Source organism: Glarea lozoyensis (genome assembly GCF_000409485.1).
Source record: "Glarea lozoyensis ATCC 20868 chromosome Unknown GLAREA14, whole genome shotgun sequence".
In the NCBI taxonomy this organism is placed as follows: Eukaryota; Fungi; Ascomycota; class Leotiomycetes; order Helotiales; family Helotiaceae; genus Glarea; species Glarea lozoyensis.
In genome coordinates this window covers 1,717,716-1,740,114 of record NW_007360988.1, presented here as the reverse complement: position 1 = coordinate 1,740,114, position 22,399 = coordinate 1,717,716, and the positions used below count along the sequence as shown (strand labels likewise).

Genomic DNA, 22,399 nt, shown 5'->3' with positions numbered 1-22,399 from the left:
ATAGTATTTAATCTAGAAACTAATAAGTCTACTAAGAGAATAAACTAGAATATTAAAGTCTATATTAGGAACTTTATAGACTTTAACTAGAAAAAGTAGGTATAGCTACTAGTATACGTAGAGCTTATAATTAATAATAGAGATACGGCCTCTACGGGAGTAAGTTTATTCTTCTTATATTACGGTTACTACGTCGAGCCTATTTAGTTCGACGAGGAAATTACTATAGACGAAGGTACTCTATAGTCGCTAATTTAGAAGACTAATACTATTTTAAAGAAACTAAAAGATACGTAAGATTTCGCTTAAGTAGTAATAGCTATCGCTTAGTAGAATATAGAAGACTAGATAGATAAACGAAGAAGTTAATCTCTTACTTTTAAGAAAAATAATAAAGTATAATTAGACCTAAGAAATATAAAGACAAATCGCCTAAGTAAGAAACTAGATATAAAGTATACTAAATTTAAAGTCTTAGAAACTATAAATATATACTTCTACCGGCTAGATACTCTACTAGAAGTATATAACGTCTTTTATAGTAAGCTCTTATAACTAGTAGTAATAGACCTATTACCGAGTTAGGTTTAGGATAATAGTTAACTATAACTAAGCCTAGTTACTAATAAAGATTACTACGAAATAGATAAAATCCTAGACAAAAAATAAGGTAGAGGAGAGAGTATATACGTCTTTATTAAATAGATAGGTTACGTATAACTAATATAGAAAAAGTAAGTAGAGATAGACGAACTTAAGGCTATAGACGTCTAGAATAATAAAGTTAGTAGAGGATTAGTAGTCCTAATATATTTAAAAGAACGCTCTTAGTTAAAAAGATAACTAAACGCCTAGAAGGACAGAACGCCCTCCTAGTAATAAAGAGTACGAAATAGTATTAGTAAAATACAACTATCGCTAGAGAGAAGAAAAAGAGTAAACTAATATCTCTAAAGAATTACTTCTTTAGAGATATCGGTTATAATAGAAAGTTACTTAATTATATTAATTAAGTAGATAAAGATATATAGAGCTAGAACCGGACCGCTAAGCGAGTACGTACGAGAGTATTTAGGGGATAGGCTTTTTTTAAAAAAAAATTTAAGTTATAAGTAGATAATAAATAAGACGTAATAATAGAAGGAGCCTCTATAAGCGGGGAAAGGGGGGTATTGTAACGAGTTAGACCTAAAGGTAGTACTTAGTATAGCCTACGCTAGAGTTACGTATATATACGTGACTTACCTCGCTTACCTTGCCTATATATAAGGAGCTACGGCTCTAACTCTCTTTCTTCCTTAGTAATTATTATAAGTATTAGATAATAAATACTTATATTATATAGTATATTATACCATAGTACTTATAAAGAGTCTATAGTAAGTATAGAATGTTCTAGAAAGATATATTACTAAAGTAGTAAATTTAATTTCTAAGTAAATATTCTAGAATAAGAATATTACTAATATTCTTATTAATATTAATAATAGTAACTAGTTAATTTCTAATAAATAGAATCTTCTAGAGTTAAGGTTTCTACTATATAAGGGTTCTTTAGTTCTAAGTAGATAGCTTCTCTCTCTAAGTAATTTAAGTCTTTTATATTCGAACCTTAAGTCTCGCGACTACGATAATTACTACTATTCTCCCTACGTTATATCTATATATACTTTATATCTATATATCGATATACTCTAATATAATAGGTTATAAGCCCGGTAGCCTAATTATCTTCGAATACGATTACTTCCGGTACTATATCGTTACGAATAGAGTTATAATACTCTATATTTATAACTATCCGACTACGAACTCGATATACTCGATTCGGCTAATATATATAATTATATATTATATATATATATACTATAACTACTATAGTAGAACCTAAGACCTACGTCCCTAAGACAAGCCTTAAGCGAGGGAATAAGCTTAAGATACTTGCGACTATAAGAAGCGATTACGCGACCTATAGCGGGTATTATAATTATCTTCTCAAACTAAGGTGCCTAAGCCTATATATACTATATATATTAACTATAGAGTAATATATATAAATATAGAAGGAAGTAGCTGTTCTATTATAGATTAGTTTTATATTATACTAATCTAATATTTATATATCTTATAAAAAGCTATCCTCGGAGAGGAGTAAGATATAGTTTATATTACGATTATTAGTATAAGATAAGTTATCTAGTACTTAGTAAATCTAAGGAAAAATAATAAGTAGTAAAATACTACGAAAAGACCTTAAATATACTTATCATAAGTAATTAAGGCAAAAGGATAGTTAAGAAAACCTATATAGACTTAATATAAGCTATTAGGTATAAATACTATAATTTAATAAGATATAGTATATAAGTTATTCTTAAATACTAAGAATACTTAAAACGATTAGTTTAGATAAAATACTTATTCTAAACTAAATAACTACTACTTAACTAAATCTAAGATTTAGAACTTAAGTTATCTTAAGTAAAACTTAATTTAAGTAATAAAACTTAAACTATAGTAGTAGAACTTAAGTTATCTAAGAAGAACTTAAGCTTTAGCTTAAGTAGAAATCTCTTAGAAAAACTCTTAGAGAAATTACTTAAGTTATTTTAAGTAAAACTTAACTTATTAAGTTACTTTAAGTAAAACTTAAGTTATTTAAGACCTATTAAGTAAAAATGTCTTCTTTTAAGGGACAAAAGCTAATAGGCAAATCTAATTATATAGAATAGCTTAACGAAGCTAAGCTATATTTAGAAATAAATAGTTTTATATCTTATATAGACGAAACTATAACTCGTCCTAATAAATCTTTATATTATAACGACGATAACGAGCCTAGAACCCCGGAACTAGGGGTTAAATACGAAGAAAGAATAAGTAACTTTATTCGTAATAACAATAAGGCTATAGGCGCTATAAAGTCTATTATCTCTATAGATAATATAGAACGCTTTAAGGATAAAACTACCGCTAGTAGCTTATAGCAAGCTATTAATAATACTTACGGCGATAGTAGTTTTGAGCTAATAGGCCGCTATTTAAATTAATTAATAGAGGCTAAATATAGCTCTTATAAAAATATAGACGAATATACTAGTACTATACAATCCGCTAGTATATATCTAAGCGAACTAGGGTACGCTATACCTAAACCTTTTATAGCCTAGATTATATTTAAGGGATTACCTAGTTCTTTCGATTCCTTAGCTTCTAGAAAACACGAAGATATAAGCGAAGATTTAACTAATATAGACTTAAATAAGTTAATATCTAAGCTAATATCCGAAGAAGCTAGAATGAACTCTAATCTAGAGACTAATAAAGTATATAATAAGAATAATAATAAGTCTTATTGTAAACACTATAAAAAGGACGGGCATACAGAATCTAAGTGTTTTATAAAGTACCCCGAGTTAAGAAATAACTCTAATAGTAGTAATACTACTAACTATAAGAATAAGAATAAGAATAAGGATTCTAAGAAAAATAAGAATACTAGTAATACTAGTAATTCTACTAAAGAATCTAATAAAACCCTTATATTAGTTAAGACTAATAATAAGGAAAATAAGCTTAGTCTAAATAAGACTAGTTCTAAGAACTTAGTCTTAATACAAGCTAGTACTATAGATAATATAGATACTAGTAGAAATAACTCTATTTCTTATTCTATATCTAATTTCTATAGTAATAATACTATAATATTAGATTCTAGGGCTACTAAGCACTTTACCCCTAATAAAGACTAGCTAATAGACTATAAGCTAGTTAGTAATAGATATATTACTATAGCTAACGGTGACCGATTACCCTTACTAGGTATAGGTAAAATACCGGTTATAGCTAATAATAAGACTAAAACAGAAATACTAGTTACTAAAGTTAACTACGTCCCTAGTCTTAAATCTACCTTATTATCTACTAGAGTTCTAACCTCTAAAGGTTAGAAAGTAGAGTTTAATAAGAGTATTACTTATATATCTAATAAAGATATTACTATACTAGCTAAGTAGAATAGTAACGCTTACTACTTAGACTTAAGTATAGACTATAATAAACTAGAAAACCTAGTTTATAAAGTAGATTCTAGTATTAAGAATCTTAATATAGATTTACTATATAAGAGGCTAAATTATATAAATAAGGATTACCTTATTAAGACTATAGAAAACACTATAGGCTATAAACTAGATAAAACTAGTAAAACCGAATTAGATAACTGTAATTCGTGTATACTAGGTAAAATAACTAAGAATATTAGTTATAAACCTCTAGATAGTAATAAAGAAATACTAAGTTATTTTGACTTAGATATAGCCGGTCCTTTTAGAATATAAGGTCTACTAGGTAAAAAGTACTTTATAACCTTTACCTATAGACGTACTAGGGCTGTCTTTATATACGCCTTAAAATATAAGTCGGAGGCTATAGATAAGTTAATAGAACTAAATAACTTACTAAGAAACCAACTTAATATATCTATTAAAGGTTTATACTCCGATAACGCTCTAGAATTTAAGAGTAATAAGTAGACTAGTTATTATACTAATAACGGTATATATAACGATTATAATAGTCCTTATAGTCCCGAACAAATAGGAATAGCCGAAAGGCTAAATAGATATATTATAGAAAGGCTAATTACTATATATAACGAAAAGAATATACCTCTATTCTTATAGCCTTACTTAATTAAATCTATAGTATATATTAAAAATCGTACTTATAATAGTCCTACTAAGACTATCCCTTATACCTCTATATTTAATACTAAGCCAGATATTAGTAGTATTAAAATCCTAGGTTCTCTTACTTATACTTTAATCCCTAAAGAAGTAAGAAATAAACAAGAACTAGGTAAATTAGCTAATAAAGCTAATATAGGTATATTAGTAGGATAGGAGTCTTCTAATAATTACTTAGTTTATATACCTAAGTTACAAAAGGTTATAAATACTAGAGACGTAATTATTAAAGAAAACTTAGTTTATAAAGATGATTATCTTAAAGAAAATAAGATAAATTAAGATTATACTAAGTATTAGGATAGAGTATATATCGATATATAGATATAAAGTATATATAGATATAACGTAGGGAGAATAGCGGTAATTATCGTAGTCGCGAGACTTAAGGTTCGAATATAAAAGACTTAAATTACTTAGAGAGAGAAGCTATCTACTTAGAACTAAAGAACCCTTATATAGTAGAAATCTTAACTCTAGAAGATTCTATTTATTAGAAATTAACTAGTTACTATTATTAATATTAATAAGAATATTAGTAATATTATTATTCTAGAATATTTACTTAGAAATAAACTTTACTACCTTAGTAATATTACTTTCTAGAATATTCTATACTTACTATAGACTCTTTATAAGTACTATAGTATAATATACTATATACTATACTACAGGGGTAATTGTTACGCCAAGAATTCTAGTAATTTCTACTAGGTACCGGAAAAACAGGGCATAATAGCTAATAACCTTAAAATAACCTACCGCTACTTTTTAGACTGTTTTTAGTATGTTTTTTGACCTTTCTAAAGTAGTCTAATATTATAGATTTATAGATCTTAGTACCTACGCCAAAATAACCCCGAAAAGAGCTCTCTCGCGACGACCGATTAAGGGTATAAACCCTCTATTATAATACTAATTTTATACGAGCGTAGATATACCTTTAAATAGACTATAGCTACGATTAAGTTAATTAGGCTCTATCTTACCGGCTTACTCCCTAAAAGAAGAAGAGTAGTCGCTATATCCTCCTTAATACTCCTTAACGAAAGCGCCTTATCGATTAGGTTACTACCTCCCGCCAAAATAGAGAAACGCCTTAGGATAAGATACCTAATATACTAGGTTAGGAGTACGGCGAAAAGGCTATTCGGACAGCCTTTAAAAAAGAGGGTTATCGCCGGTATATTTCTCGAAAGAAACCCCCCCTTTTACTTTAAAATGTAGCCGATAGACTTGCCTAGGTAGAAGAGTATAAGGACTAGTCGGACGAGTAATAGGATTATATACTTTAGAGCGACGAAACTTGGGCACAACCTAGTCGGTATATACGAGTTTAGGTAACCCGAAAGCCTAACGAAGTCTTTAATAAAGACTATATTATAGATAGGTATTAAAAAAAGATAGGCTAAATATTTTAGGGTTCGATTTCGGGTAAATATAGTAGGTATAAGGGGTTGTTTTAGGAGAAGAATTAGGAGACAATAAATAAGGGATCTTATTCGAGTATAATTATCCTAATTGTGGACTAGATATTATAGGAATACCTAGAGCTCGAATTCTAGTAAGATAATTCTAAAGGGTATACTTCTAAGTTTATAAAAGAGGTATTTAAAAGAGCTAGAATTAAGGTAATAAAATAGTCGGCGAATAGCCCTAATTTAAACCTAATTAAGACAGTATAGGACTAGATAAAGGATTATATCTAGGAATACTACCTAAAGGTATATTCCTCGTATATAAACCTTAGAAAAGCTATACAAGAAGCCTAGGAATCGATTACCCACGACTAAATAAAGAGCCTAATTCGGGGAATAAGGGATCGATGTAAGGCAGTAATTACTACTTAGGGCTATAGGACAAAATATTAAGGAAATGTACCCGTTTTCTAGCCCCGAGTATAAAGTAGTATATAATCGACATAATTCTAGTAAAAAAATCACTTGGCGTAGCTATTACGCCGGTAACTAAAGTAATATAAGTATTTATTACCTAATACTTATAATAATATTATTAAGTATAATTATATATTTTATAATATAATTTAGTCTATACTAAGAATCTAACTAGATAATTAGACTTAACTTAGAGAATAAATAATATAAACCTTATAGGTTATATAATTACCTAAACCTCTTCTATAATAAGAATTATAGAGTCTAAGTCTACTTAACTAGATTAAATACTATAATAAAACTAATAGAACTACTACTATTTATTCTAGTATATATAATATATAGACTTATATTATACCTAATTTAAGTATAGATACTATAATATAAGAAGATAATAATAATACTTACTATATATAATATAATTACTTCTTATAATTATAAGTACGTTATAAGAATAATAATATATATATAAATATATACTAGAAGTAACGTTTATTAAGTTAAAGCTTAATACTAGATATAGAATCTATAAGAAGATTAAATTAGAATTTTATATTATAAAGACTATATAACTTAATAATATATAATAAAGTATATATTTTACTCAAAGAACTTTAAAACTAAAAGAGAGAGCTATTCTCTTATATAAATAATAACCTTAGTTATTAGTAAGCTTTAAAGCTAAACTAATTAACCTATAAAATAACTATTAATCTATTAAATAACTACTAATATTAATATTAGATATTAATATATTAGATAGTCTATTATATTAAATAGCGCTATATATATCTAAATATAAGTATTTACTACTATATATTAATAAAGCTAATAATTAGTTGTATTATTAGTTTTAATATATAATTAATATATAGAGATTTTAGAGACTTTAAACTTTTTAGTAATACTAATACTATTTAGACTTATCTATAATTTTCTTTATATAAAGAGATTTTCTTAAAAGTCTTTTTTAAATTACTTTTATAATATCTAGAATAATATCTATTACTAGTTACTTCTTAAGAAAACTATAATCTAGTTTTTTTTAGTTATTTTAGAGATCTCTAAAATCTAGACTATTATAAACTATTTCTATTTATTAATTAATTATAGTTTACTAAGTGTATAGTATAGTTTTAAGAGTAACTTAGTATAAGATATTATAGTAAACTATTTTTAGTAGATATAATCTTTTTATATAATATAATAATATAAGTTTATAGATACTAAAGTAGAGATATATAGTAGTATATATTTAGTATCTTATTAAGTTCTACTAGGTCTAATATAAAGAATATAAAAAGATAGAGAGTATATATATAGAAAGAACTACTACTTATATATATTTAAGGTTTTAATCTAAAATAAATCTAAACTATACTTAACTTTAAAATATTTAAGTTTTATTTAAACTAGACCTTAAGTCTCTTTACTATATAAGTATATAATAGTATACTATTATAGAAAGTAGTTTACTACTTCTTTTACTAGTTAGAGCTAATTATAATAATTTTATTACTTATAACTATTTCAAGTAAGTTAAGTAATAATATAAAATAAAAAGAAGAATATAAATATAAGATCTTTATAGAATTTTAAAACTTTACTATTTATAATATTTATATAGTTATTATAAAGCTTTTAAGTAATATACTAGACTTATAACTAATATATATATATATATATATAGATATTAATAAATAAAATTAAAATAGTATATTATAAAAATTCTACTATCTTAAGAGTAAAAGATAAGTACTTCTTATATAGAGTTAAATACTTAAATATATTTAGATAAGTATTTAACTAAAGTTATATATACTACTATTTCTATAACAAGATGTATATTTTAATACTAACTTTTAAAGTTTATGGAAAGTAACTTTTAAGTACTTTAATTGAAAAATTAAAATAAGTAATTTAAAAAGGTTTTTTATTTTTTTAAATAATTAATATTATTATAACTTTATCTATAATAGTATAACTATAAGTATAATTTTCTTTTTTATTATATTTTTTACTAGTATAATATCTATATAACTTACTTAGTCTAAAAAATATATGTTTTTACTCTAAATCTAAATAATTACTACCAGTTAAGATACTAGTACTACTCTCTAGATTTGTTTACGTTATAAATTATACTATCCAAGTCTTTCCTAGCGCTGTAATTGGCACAGTGTCGTCTGTCTTTTCCCATCCGTTAACTTTGTTGTTTTCAAAAGCTAGTCGCTGTTGTTGCAAGATCCCATCTGCTTTCCAGCGCACCTGCTTGTATCTATGGCTTCCCCATCTCTTGTGAATGCATCCGACAACACGCTCAAGTACAAAGCTGATGAGAACAATGAAGAGTCCAACAGCCAGAATGATCTCAATTCCCATCATTGAGAATGACTGGTAGTTACCAATTGCAGTGACTAATTGGTTTTTACACATCGGCTGAGTGCTTTCTTGACTGGTACCAAATCCCAATTTTCCTACCGACGTTGCCTCTTCCGTCTTCGAAACAAAATCTATCGCAGATGCTTGCATACGAGCTAATGCTGTGTCAAACCAACCACGCAATTCGATTTGCCATTGATTACTTGGTAGGCCAGATGATATCATGATGTAGAGTGAGTCTTGTGCCTTGAGCGCCGTAGTGCCCACGCCATTGACACTGTTGAACATCAGAGCTTGCTCTGAGGGGATAATCAATCTAAAGGACGTTGCAACCTGAGAGGGATTGAGCCCAATGCCGAAAGTATCATTCGACAATCTTTGCAACCCAAGCGGTGCAGTGCTTACACCTGTTAAAGGATTCCTGATCTCGGCCTGGTCAATGCATCCGACGACAGTGACAAGCTCATCCGAACCGTAGTAAGTATCGTTTGAGCTCGGGGGGTTGTTCGAGAATTGCCGGTGAGCAGAGAACAGCGGATCATCGATTGGATCTGGATAGAGAACCGAGTTCGGGGCAAGGAAAAACACAGATACATCTGCATCTTGGTGTAGCATATCATCAAAAGGAACCCAGCCTGAATATCTATCCTGCTCGACAGCAAAATTTGATCTAGAGCTGACTGTTAATTTTGGTTTTGGAAGAGATAGTCTTAGACCTTACTGTACTGTGTATGCCATGCCGAAGTTCACAGCGTTTTCATTGTAGTTATACGTTTGGTTGCTTCGGGCGGAAAGTGGTCCAGAATAACCGAGATTCCATGTGTGTACCTTGCCAGAGGGAGCAGAACGAGTTGTGACTCGGTCCGTAACATTGAGGACGGAACATGTGGTCGTTCGTCGCCATTCTACACGATGATTTGTTTGGGCATTGATCCCGAAATGGCTGTGCGAATCGAGCCAAGGAGTCTGCATTCGAAAGGCCTTCTGGGGACCCAATATGCACCTGTCACCTTTGAACGGACATGTTGCTTCCTCGTGGGTCTGATATGGTAACCTCCGGATTGGGTAGAAGTTACACGACGCCAAATTCTGCGAATCATCATCATAGCAATTTCTGGCATAGTTTCTTGCGAGGATCGCAGTCCTCACAGAGAGTCTGCTGAAGATCTGAGAATTATCTTGCGAGACTGTACCCAGAACGTCAGTGCTAGAGTCAATATAACCACAGTTCTTGGATACCAGTTTGACCTGACTAGCGCCCGTCGGTGGAGCTGCGACCTTTGCTGATAAGACCGAGGCTGCAGCAAAGCCAGCGAAAACAAGCACTGGAGGCAGTGCCGCGGCGAAAAAGCGACCAACGTTGCAGCTTGCTCTTTTCCTCCAAGCCCATGATATCTCCAGTACCGCCCAAGCCGTCCCCAGAGCAGATGAACCGTTTCTATAAACAACCTGATCTGGGTAAGATATCTTAGCATTTTGCAGACCTTAAGTTGAGTGGCAGCTTACGCTGGTGATGTATCCCATCTTTCTGTTTCTGCGACGCACGTACCTGGTGGATGCTGAAGGAGACAATTGCCCAAAAGCGAGCCCCGACCAGCGTGATAAACGTAGCTAAAGCAGAGATCAAGAGCGAGCCCGATCTGACATCAAGAGTCAGAGTCGAGCCTCTCCAGCCTGATTGCGAGTGGTTTTGCCAGATGCCGGTGTATATGGTTTCATTACCCATATTGAACAATTCGACGGCGATGTTGTTGATGTGCTTTGAACTTGCGGCTTCTGATGATCGTAGACTTGCTTTAAAGGAGATGAAGGAGAGAAATGCACGAGGTCATGAATCATTTCAATTTCGGTCTTACCTGACAAGCACATCAAGTTAGCCCTCGATGCATACCAATTCAACTCTTCTAGGCAGATTTCCGCCCTTGCGCTTTTTGATGCTAAGATTTGGCGTTCGATCATTTGTCCTCTTCCTCTCTTCACGGGATTCGTCGGCCGGGTAGCATATAGCAGGAGGCGTTAGCAAGCTGAACAACCTTCATCAGCAGGCGTGCGCAGCGAGTATTCTCCGTATGTTGACATCGCGTCGTCCATCGAGGTTGTCCAATAATGGCGGCTCCCAGCGCCACAGATCCGCCCAAATGGCATCTTTCTATCAGTGTCGAGATGTCGCGAGCTTCTCATTGGTTCGATTTGGACAACAGGACAGGAAATTCGCCAAAGACCACCACATAGGGACATTATTACCTCCATGATATTTCTTCTGTTATAAGGCTGTAAAGCGCCCTGGCTGACCATTGCAAAACTCTTTCGACAATGTGGTCTTTGATTTCTATTTGAATAAGCGTAATTCCCTGACCAAACTATGAGCGCCACTTCAGGTGAACAAGCTTCCCCGTTGCCTTCAACTTTGCTCACAACTCATGCCGTTCACAATGGGTTTGAAACTCACATATCTTCAATTGATCACTGCACTACTATCGTTCGTGGCAATAGCTCAAGAAAACGGTAACGCTGCGGCATGTCGAACAGTCAGTTCTGTTATCGCAGCTTGTGAGCGCCTAACACCAGGCTTCACCTCATTCACGAACTTCAACTTCCAAGCTCCTTGTCTATGTTACGCATCAACGTACTGGTTTCCAAACGGCTACGATGGCTGGATCCAATCTTGCGACGCAGGTTGGCAGACTGGCAACCCATCTGCTTACGCCGTTGCAACCTCTTCTAATGGCGGCCCACTGGTCACCACACCATGCCACAAAGTTGGAAACATCCTCAACTCTGCGGAATTTACAGGTCCAGTAACAGCACTTGTACGGTCGGTTCCACCTCCTTCGATCACAAACCCAGGCGAAGCCGCCTGCGCAACGCTGGTTGGCGCCGCCGCATACTGCAACTCCCAGTCCCCGGGGTTCAGCACTCTTACGGACTTTCGATCTCAGGCATCTTGTTATTGTTATAGTGCTTTGGTTTTCAACCCCACGACTTACGATAGTTTATGGCCAGCATGTGTAAGGTTTTTATCGACTGCATCTCCTGCTCTTTACACTCAGTTCTCGGCGAACGGAGCGCCTGTTCTCACAACATCACCTTGCGCGTCTGTTGGCGATGTTCGAGATGTTCGTGGTAGGAGCTCTTCGTTCACCCCTACATCAACTGGCTCTGCTTCCTCAACTTTGCAGTCGTCGCCTTCTGCGAGCTCGACAAGTGTAGCTCCTGCACGGAATGCTGCAGCGGAATATATTCGCGTAAGTCCTTTTAAAGATGGCTGTTTATCTATTGAGATAAGCGACAACGTTACTAATATTAACAGAACGACGAACGGAGTTGGCTGGGCATATCACTGGTCCTTCTACTAGCCGCACTATTTTGAATAATATGTAGTGAGAGATATCTTTTCATGGGGAGTGTGTCTGGTTGCTGTGTCACTAATGACTAGTCTTTGATCCTTCATAACACCTGTTGCATCGACTGACTTCCTGGGAAGATGTACTGCAGTGTCTCCTCGTAAAGAGAACATCGGTGGCTATGTTTCGACAATCAAACTTTGGTTGTATGATATAAGGTGTGGAAATGTCGTTTATAAACGGGTCTTGATCTGAAATGAAGCATGACCCATGTATATAAATCAAGGCCGTTCTTCATTCACCCCGCTCACCAGGTATCAAGAATAGACCAGTTTGCCCTGTCATTGACTAACACGATGACGGAATTGGTCAACTTAACAAGCGGTGAGTGAAACAGTGCAACTCGAATGCCAGGCGTAGAGATCTGTACATTCCAGAGCCTGACACTTTCATAATAGAACGCCTTGCTCGTATTTCTGATTCAGTTAACTCACGAAATACATTATGACTTTGTCAGGGTCATCTAGATGTTCTTTTACGTCGAGTTCTCTTCATCTTGGTCATCCAAGTCCTCTACAGATCCCTTCTCTTCGAGATTGGGGATAGTCTGGGTGTTTCTGGAATACTTGCGCGAGGTGTAAACCTCTCACATATTTCGTACCTGATAACAAGCAATACATGAATGCATGGTCGATGCTGGCATGTCTAGCCTTCGGAGATCAGTCCTGAAACTGCGAAATAAATACTTCACTACAAAGCCGACCCAAGTGACTTACCAGTACTTGCACTTGCCAGCCCGTCAAATGCACTTAGAACTCAAAAAGCTGTGGCTTATCTTCTCAGCCTCAAATGATGATCGACAGGAGCGTTTTCCACGACGCTTCTAAATTTATTCGATAACCATAAGGAGCTTCAGGGTATCCCTAACCGGCGCGTAGATCGATCCCAAGATCCGGGTCATGACAACGGGGACGGCAACTGATTGATTCCACCAACACGAAGCGAGAAATCTGACTGTAGTATAAGAATACTCTGTAAGAAGGAACGCACAGTACCAAGCCTACCTCAGTACTTGAGCCTGGTACCTTGGGCCCTCGCTTGGTGTTGGTAGGTGGTGTTTTTGCAAATAGAAGTATGATGTCATAGGGGTCCAGTTACCTATACTCTAGGTATGTTGTGTTTCTTTTTTTGAAAACACGTTGATCATTGTTGCCGATCTGTGGATGTGATAATTAAAGAAACTTTACTCAGATGTGGCCCGCACATACGTCATCGCAGTGGTGAAAAAAGCAAAATGCAACACAAGAACAAATCATGTGATCCTGGTGCTTGGAGGGAAATTCAGCGATGCAACACAAGAATAATTGGGCGAGGTGATCGAATAGAAGAATAGAAGGGCCTCGGAAGGCTTGAATAACCAGGGATGTCGACTGCATGAGCTGTATAACTGGTTGCGGGGGCTATCTCCAGCCTGTTCCTGTAACAATTTTAAGGCGGCATGTGTGGCTGGAATAATCATTGTCTGCCACGACAACACCTTCACCAAGCCTAATGATCCTTCCCTCCGCCATGGTTCAAGCTGACATCTCGCCAACGAGATAACGATAATTGACACTCCCAGCGGTGTGACAGACGTCTCGAACCGTGTTCTCGCCCGGGGCTGCAGTATCGATAGCAAATCGAATTCAAGATTGACAGCACACCAGAGATGATTTAGAAAGAAATTCAAGCGGTACAAGGATTTTGATTCGTCAAGGAAACGGCTTTAACCATCGTGAAGGATGTGCAGATGTTTCAGGTGAACTGGGTTCTGACCCCTCTTTCTGTGAGTCTGGAGCCACCTCCGCTCTTTTTCTCTGGGAAATGAGCTGTTGAACCACTCGTCTGAACTCTGCGAATCGTACTTGCGATGGATATATGGAAATAATAGAGTGGGTGCTTTCTTGAACAATTATTTGTGATACAAGAACAACCAGCAGCACCGCTACACGAAAGAACATTTGAGGTACGGGAATGGCATAGTTACAAGTGACGTTGTTTGACAGAGGAGATTCGCCAGCTTTCAATGTATAACAAAACGTCCTAGGCAATAGTAGCGACTACCCAAAGCTGGTAGAATGCAAATCGCCACAGGACGAAAAATCCACCTGCGGTGTACAATATGGGCCAGCGACACTTCGCAGCCCATGGTACAAGGCGAAAATCAAAGATGATAAATGTATTTTTGCGTGATGGATCCAGAAAACTGGGAGGATTAGCGGTTCAGGAGAAAACTATTGAACCACTGGTCACTATAGAAATGACTCGCCATCCACGGAGAGCAAGAAAGAAATTTTCGAGAAAACAACAGCTAGGGGACGAGAAACACGAAAGAGTAGAGCAAGAGCGGTAAGGAGAGAGCTCGAACCGGCCAAACAATCTAGCAGGTGAGGATTTGATGGCGGGTAAAAGCAAGGAGCGCAGCGATACCGCGAATGTTCTTTTGCTTTCTACGCTTCGTAGAGAGCAGAGAGCTGAGAGCACTTGCTCTCAGGAACATAGGGCCACGCGTCTGTCGGCTCTTGCGATTCAACACTTGAACAAATAGCAACACTAAGAGATATGGCGTTCTTCTTAAACTTCTGCCGCTTCCTCGGTCGACCAATTGCCCTATTCGGGTCACTCGGGTCTGGAACACCACAGACTTTGAATCTTGTGCCCAGCCCAGGTGCAGGTGGTTGCGGGATCACCAGCCACGTACACATTAGCCACATCTAAGCTCGAACGGGGAGGGATCGTCTTCTGCGCTCATCTGATGCGGATTCTGCCATTTCTCCCTCAGAGTTTGGTGCGATGAGTGTGACACATCGTGCGTTTCAGGACGATCATGAGTAATAATGTTGTAATGGTACACCATCTGGGCAACGGTCGACGTCAGCCACATATCAGTTCCCAATACGCGGAGGTGTGGCTGATGCTCCAGATGCGCTTTTATTGGATGATCTCCCCAATGAGCATTTCTCGGTGAGGATGATTTGCGTGAATTTATTATTCCACCGAATTTGCTGCTGCTGCATGAAAAATGGATGGCCTAAGGTACCTTCGGTCCTAGTCTAGCCCAACGTAGGAAGTTCTCGCAAAGTAGGGGTCGACGAAGGCTAAACGGGAACGCAAATGTCCGACTCATATGGCATGACTAGCGTCATGTAGCATTTGTTTATGCATCATCCTCAGTTCTCGAGGAGTTTGCCGTATATTTGCTATCATTATCACAGAGCTTGTTTCTCCGGAGATTGTTTCGAGAAAAACCAATTCGCCGGCGCCTGGAACTGGCAGGCGTTGCGAGAGACTTGGGGGTTCTGCAAAGTCGCTCATGTACCGTAGAATGACTGGAATAAAACGTGTGTAGGCTTGGTACCGCACCGTGACCCAACGTGGACATGAAAGCAGGTCCTTATCACGGTGCGTGCCAAACCGAGAAATGAGAAATCGGATAGTAATGATGGGGCTGATGGCTCTGTTTGCGCCTCATCTCCGCCTTCACCCCATCAAATTTGGGATCGCTGGGGTCAGTTCGGTTCGAGAAGGGGACCTGTCCGCATTTTGATTTCAGGAACCTGCCATGTATCCTTCGAAACACATTTCACACCAACCATCAGCGAGCTTGGAAGACACTAGTGGCTCACACTGCTAGGGACAGAGGGAGAATGTTTTGAAGGCCATCATCGCATGGCGGTGGGTGAATTGGCTCTTGGTGATTGGTGATGTGCATTGTGAGCGTGTTCTTGAGGCTCGCTTAACCACGTCGATGTCGTTCGAGTCAAAAGAGTATCTTACGGACCCTGTCGAGATTTCTCCGTCGCGGTTGCGATTTCGCATGGGATTTGGCAAAGGCCACCGCGACTCCCATCTGATTCTCTGCGGACGGGTGCGGAGTACGCAAACGGGAGTGCGGCTGTCTCTGGCTTCACCTGTCACACAGACGGCTTGGCTTCTCTTCGCTTTTTTTCGCTACCACCCACGGCTGGTGCTTGGGAAAATAAAGACCCAGCAGAGCTGCAGAGGAGGGATAGGGTGGTATCGTGGATTCTTAAGCGACCAGCACACGTCGGAAAGGTGAAGAAGGACTGCAGAACAGTTGCATTCCGAAACTAGAGGATCTTCAGATCACGAGAGTTTCTCAGGGGGGAGGTTCGGTAGCGATCGACTGGACCTGAAGAAAAGATGGACCTGCTCCAGACACGAGCCACAGCAGCGACATGAGAGGTGTGATGAGGTGAGTTACGACGTGCGACAGCACCTGGGCACCTCTCCGTAGGGACGCCGTGAGCCACAGCTGGTCTGGCTTCGGCGGTCGCCCAAGCCCCAAGCCTTCTTGGACGTTTGGCGGCTGGTGAGACCCAACCAGCAGCGCGGGAGAGGTTCAAAGAAACATTGCGATCGCAAAAGCTCGTTCAACCTAGTCTCTTGCAGCAAAGATGATGAAGCCTTTTCGCCACGATGACCTTCGTGTTCACTCATTCTTCCCTTCCGAGAGATGATCGGCCGGTCGGTTCGAGTGCTGTTCGCTGCTCCAGTGGCCTGACTGCTTCGCGGTACCCGAAGACGTTCTGTGTTTTCCCCCAAGTCACCAGTGAGAGCAGAACGATGACCATCGGCAGGTCGGCAAGTGTGGCTGAGGCACCCGCTAGCGAGCGTGGTGGGCCGCTGCTTTGCGCGTGTGTGGGTGCGACGCAAGGATAGCTCGATTGGCCATGAGGCTTTACGGAGAACGGAGGACGCAGCAGCTACGAGTATATGCAGAAGACAACAAGAATGTTATTCTTCGATGATATCGTAGGCGTCTATCGACAACGTCTATTTCCACGGTATATTCCCTCCTTGGCCATTGCCGGTTTCACCTGAGACTAGTCAGCAACGGCCATTGCAGGCTTCGGTGTGAACTCATGAGATACTGATACTGACTTCGCCGGTGCATGAGAGGCGTTTGCCGGCCGAATAAATGATACGCAATATCGACTATCTGCACTACAGACGACCTACTCGTACGAAAGGGTCCAAAGCTCGTCTCGTGATGTGCTCTCTGTCCAGTGTCCACCGATTGCTTGCGGCTCGCGGCCAGATCGGTCAGTAGGGGGCAGATGCTATCCATAACACTGCTCAGTAGAAGAGGCCATGGGGGCCTACTAGAATAATAACATTACTGCTACTGTACTACTCCTGCCAGCATCAAAAAGTGCCTTAGCATCCCTCTTGAGCCTCACCAAAGTCCCCATCATCCAGCACCAGCGACATCATTCCGTGCGCTTCTGGTACATCCAGATATTGCCCGACACTGAAATGAACTCGGTCGACTAGTTGTTTGTTATGATTATTTGTGTTGTTTCTTGCGGTAATTGTGGACTCGATGTGGAGAGTGCTAAGCTGCTCGATATGGCACCAGCCTAAACCGCCTGGCCAGCATGTAAGTCTGCTTGTAGCTCCGGAGCCAGCGCCCGTTTGGGATAGCTTCCACCCCGTCTCTCTCCCTCTCCCTCCCTCCCTTCCTCGCTCGTCTCGACCTCTTGCACGTTGCTCGCGCTGTTTGATGCATCCATGTTCCCTGGCGTTGTGCTGCTGCTCTTCCACCCGGCTCTTGAGGGCTTTCGCCATCGCGGCATGGGGCAAGGGCATGGGTGTCGCCCAGCATGGGATGTGCGCGAGCTACTTTGGCGACTTTGCACGCATTCTTAAACCTTACCGCCTCGATGGACCCCCTCGATGGACCCCCATTCGCATCCCAACTGGAACCCACTACTTTCGCGTTGCAATCATATATCAAACCACACCTCCACCAGTCTCCAGCCTCCTTCCCTTCCCCTTCCCTCCCCTCCACCCGCGGGATACCACTCAAAAAAACATTATCGACGCCTTAGCACCTCAGGATTCACTCGATTCACTCGACCTCACACGCTCGCTACCGCCAGATACACCACCTCAACCACCGCCACACCTAATACTCATCGACCATCAATATCCGGACGGTAAACAACCTCGATCAAGAACCCCGATATCGTCGCTTTGCGCTCGACCTGGCATCCGCGCTTTCGAATCTCGTCCATTCCTCGTCCTCATGTCAGTAGCATGAGCTGGGCCCCATTACGACCATCCCCATCAAAACACGCAGTCACTGGCCTCCTTGATCGCTTCACATCAATAACTGCATGAGCTGCGTTTAGCTCACACGTACCTCCAGATGTTTCGAAACCGGTAAGCAACAGATCTCTTGAATGGTGGGGGGTGTAACGTGCTCGTCGTAGCCGCAGTTAGTGGTCGGAGGGTTCCCTCGGCCGTTGCGCGATATACTTGCATCTCCATTTGTAGGACAATGGCTAACATCTAACTCCCAGAACTTCGTCTCAGAAACCTGGCGATGAGTTCATCGCGAATTTCCGTCAGAATTTCCCAGAAGTCACCTCGACGACTTCGGGGTCCTTAAGCCGAACTACCTCTCATGACATGGTAGCGGGCGATGCCCAGTCCAGTCGGTAGGTGAAACATCCGCGGTCGTCAGATTTGGATGATTTGGTATATTTGCTAACTTTCTTCTCCTCCCTTCTAGCCAAGTCACCAATAATTCCAACAGTCATGATGAGATTAAGGATCTTGATCCGACACCCAAGGCCCAAAATGAGCCATGGCGCTTCACGCCGTCGCTTCTCGATCCAAACTCGTTCGCTTTCAGCAACTTTGCCAATCAGCCACCAGGGTATTACACCCCGACTCCAGGAGGTATGAATACTCTCTATCACAACCAAGCTGGAGACCTTCATACGCCTAGTTTGGGGATAGGTATGGGACTGGGGACTCCCCTTTCAATGCCGAGCTCTGCAGACGGACTCCATGCGAGTACCATGATGGATATGTCTGGAGGCTTCGGCCACCACATGCCACCTCAATTTCACAATTACAGTCCATTTGGCCAGCACCAAACGCAGCAACTTCACCACCACCACCACCATCAACAGCATCACGAACAACAGCAGACATCCTTTGCTCCTTCCTCCTTCATCCACCAAGACACCGGTTACGAGACCATGGAACATGACGGATCGCCATTGACGGACTCGGGGAGAATGGGATCGATGGAAGCAACTCTCCACTCCCACCATTCTCCAGTGATGACTTTCCAGCCGAATCAGTACGACATGGCCATAAATCCGCCCATGCCTGCATCTGCTGAGAAATTCCGATTCCACGTTACGTTGAATGCTCCAACAGCAATGATTAAGCATGCCGATGAGATCCCAATTACTTATCTAAACAAGGGACAGGCTTACTCCATTTCCATCGTGGATACCACTCCTGCATTGCCCCTCCCTCAGGGAGCAAAATATCGCACCTTTGTGCGCATCTCCTTCGAGGATGAACAGCAACGTCAGAGACCCGCAATGTGCTGGCAGCTATGGAAGGAGGGCCGTGGTACTAATGAAGCGCACCAGCGGGGAGGCAAGCTACAGGCCGTGGAGTATGTTGAGGCAACACAACCGGCCGAAAGCGACGACAAGAGAACCCGTGTGGACCTCGATACGGCCTCTTTCGACGGATTCTCGGTCATGTGGACGCCAGGTATGAACGGCTCAGCAGAATGTAATATTGCGGTCCGCTTCAACTTCTTATCTACCGATTTCAGCCACTCTAAGGGAGTGAAGGGTATTCCTGTTCGCCTTTGTGCAAAGACCGAGACCATCTCGACCGGATCACCACACTCCGCCACAGAATTCTCGGAAGTTGCATTTTGTAAGGTAAAACTCTTCCGGGACCACGGAGCGGAAAGAAAGCTATCGAATGACGTGGCCCATGTAAAAAAGACAATCGATAAGCTCAAGCAGCAGATATCTCAAGCAGAGACTGGTATGAAAGACTTTGGCAAACGGAAGAGGTCCGGCTCTATTACCTCCAAGAACCAACCTAGCCAGCGGCCTGGTAAGGTTATCAAACATAAAAGGACATGGTCGATGTCCTCCGCCTCATCAGCTGGCGGACGCATGCCAATTGAAGAGGATCTTCATTACAAGCTGCAGACAATGCAAGACATGTTCACAAGCACGAGACCGGTCAGCGTGCTGTATCTGAGGGGCGCCGAGCAGGACGATATGGATTTGCACCCAGTAGCATTGGCTGGCGAACCCTCAGACCTGACGAAGGTTGAGTCTCGAGGCGGTACTTCTTGGCAGCAAAAAAGCGACCAGAGCTCGACCACGGGCACATCGTCCCTCATGTCGCCTTCACCAAGTTCGATATCGTTGCAATCACAAACGAGAAGCGGTGCTTCTGCAGCTAACGCCGCTGGTCAATGGCCCGATTTTAATTCAATTGCACCAGTCGAGGGTAGCATCTCGAGTTCTCAACAGCTTTCAAGCCATCCGGACCAGGTTACCAAAGTGCCCAAGAACGACGAGACTGGCAGCTTAAGCGGGTGGATAGAGGCGTTAGGAGTGGACTCCTCGTATCAACCTCCAGCAGATGATCGCCCAATCAAGCCAGTCGCCTGTTTCTATATCCAGTATCGCGATCCTACTCAGCCAGACAAGAGCCCATTCTACCGAGCCGTCTACTTGACCCAACGTAGTCTGAGGGAGTTCAGAGACGCTATTGCTGCTAAGTGGAACTTGGAACCAACCAGGATCCTCCGAATTATTCGTGTGCTCGACCGTGGTCTGGAAGTTGAACTTGACGATGACGTTATCCGCGAGCTTTCCGAAGGACAGGATCTTATCATGGAAATCGCACAGGTCAAAAACCAGTCTCCCGTCAAACGAGAATGGGACATATCCATGGATATTGTTGTTGACAGCGACAACGTGGCAGGATCCCAGAATGTGGTCCAAACCGAGGGCTATGAAATTCGCCTCATGTTTTAATAATTTTCTTTTCGACGCACATATTCCCTATACCCGACGACCTTGGGATGGTCATGTACTAGTTACGGTTTTTTTTCAATGGTTTTGTGGCACAAATTGGCTGTGACCAACTCCGGGGCGTCGATTCTCTTCAAAGATACCAGTTCCTTGTGGAACAACTTGTCTCAATATCCTTCCTTGCAATGGCTTTTATTAGAAGTTGCACATTCGCAAGGTTTCAGGCGACGGTGATCATTGTGAAGGACTACATATCTTCCGGGTTACCAGACCTGTTTATCGAATGTCATGACGAAAATATTCGATTCTATCCAAATCTTTCATTTACGCATTATCATATACAGTTATTTATCGAAATATAATGGGCGAATGAACATAGGGCTTCGGCAAGGCATTTTACTCGATCTATTAGGCCACGACTAGCATGCTATTGGACTCTACCGTAGCACAGCGATACCGAAATAATGATACCATATAATAAAAAACATTATCACAGACTTCTACTCTTCAGTTCCCGTCGTTTCGTCTCATCGTTCACCTGATCACACACAATGACATCTAAGAGTCATCCAAGCACGTTGAGCAATGCAGACTGATAGTACGTCTCTCTAACATGGTAAGTACACTAGGTCCTTCATCATCGATCATGCTCATCTGCCGAACCTTCCTTCATACTTGACGCTACCATTGAGAGGTTGGTATCGGAACTTGCTAGCTTGACGTTGAAGTGTTTTCAGCCACAAGTGATCGTCCTCAAAACTGCGATATCCAGTTAGTAGTGGCGAGTGGCATCCCAACTAGGTACAGTGCCTACACCGTACATACAAGTAAAGTTAGCTTGCCGGGGACAGCCAGCCAGTAAACTTCTCGGTTTCTACCTGGGAATGTTACGCTAGGCCAGTTGCCCAAGAGACGTCCTCTTTCAAAGGCCGGACATGATCTTGGTCGCTCGCTGCTTTGAGCCACACTTGCTACTCCTCACGTTCATCCGCGTGTCTAGGTACAATTCGGATAAGGGGCCGAGAGGTAGCCAAATTGCAAGTGCAGGAACTTGCTATTTCCTACTCGTCCACCCATAGGTACGGGTGGGCGGCTATACTATAAGCAAGGGACCATCGGGCATGTGCAGTACAGAAATGCAGTTCAGTGCG

General features: G+C 40.1%; 4 protein-coding genes across 4 annotated transcripts; 2 read left to right on the top strand and 2 right to left on the bottom strand.

Moving 5' to 3' along the window:
- Positions 1–8,782: 8,782 nt before the first annotated feature.
- On the bottom strand, positions 8,783–10,751 carry GLAREA_07178 (uncharacterized protein; the record flags this gene model as incomplete). Its single annotated transcript, XM_008081126.1, has 3 exons — positions 8,783–9,695; positions 9,747–10,479; positions 10,532–10,751. The coding sequence occupies 3 exons, from the start codon at positions 10,749–10,751 to the stop codon at positions 8,783–8,785; spliced, it is 1,866 nt and encodes a 621-aa protein (XP_008079317.1).
- Positions 10,752–11,457: 706 nt separating this feature from the next.
- GLAREA_07177 (uncharacterized protein) lies at positions 11,458–12,395 on the top strand (the record flags this gene model as incomplete). The annotated part of the gene is made up of 2 exons (XM_008081125.1): positions 11,458–12,270; positions 12,336–12,395. The coding sequence occupies 2 exons, from the start codon at positions 11,458–11,460 to the stop codon at positions 12,393–12,395; spliced, it is 873 nt and encodes a 290-aa protein (XP_008079316.1).
- Positions 12,396–17,589: 5,194 nt separating this feature from the next.
- GLAREA_07176 (uncharacterized protein) lies at positions 17,590–18,000 on the bottom strand (the record flags this gene model as incomplete). Its single annotated transcript, XM_008081124.1, has 1 exon — positions 17,590–18,000. The coding sequence occupies one exon, from the start codon at positions 17,998–18,000 to the stop codon at positions 17,590–17,592; it is 411 nt and encodes a 136-aa protein (XP_008079315.1).
- A 583-nt stretch (positions 18,001–18,583) lies between these two features.
- GLAREA_07175 (CP2 transcription factor) lies at positions 18,584–21,251 on the top strand (the record flags this gene model as incomplete). The annotated part of the gene is made up of 3 exons (XM_008081123.1): positions 18,584–18,597; positions 18,738–18,875; positions 18,950–21,251. The coding sequence occupies 3 exons, from the start codon at positions 18,584–18,586 to the stop codon at positions 21,249–21,251; spliced, it is 2,454 nt and encodes an 817-aa protein (XP_008079314.1).
- Between the last annotated feature and the right edge of the window lie 1,148 nt (positions 21,252–22,399).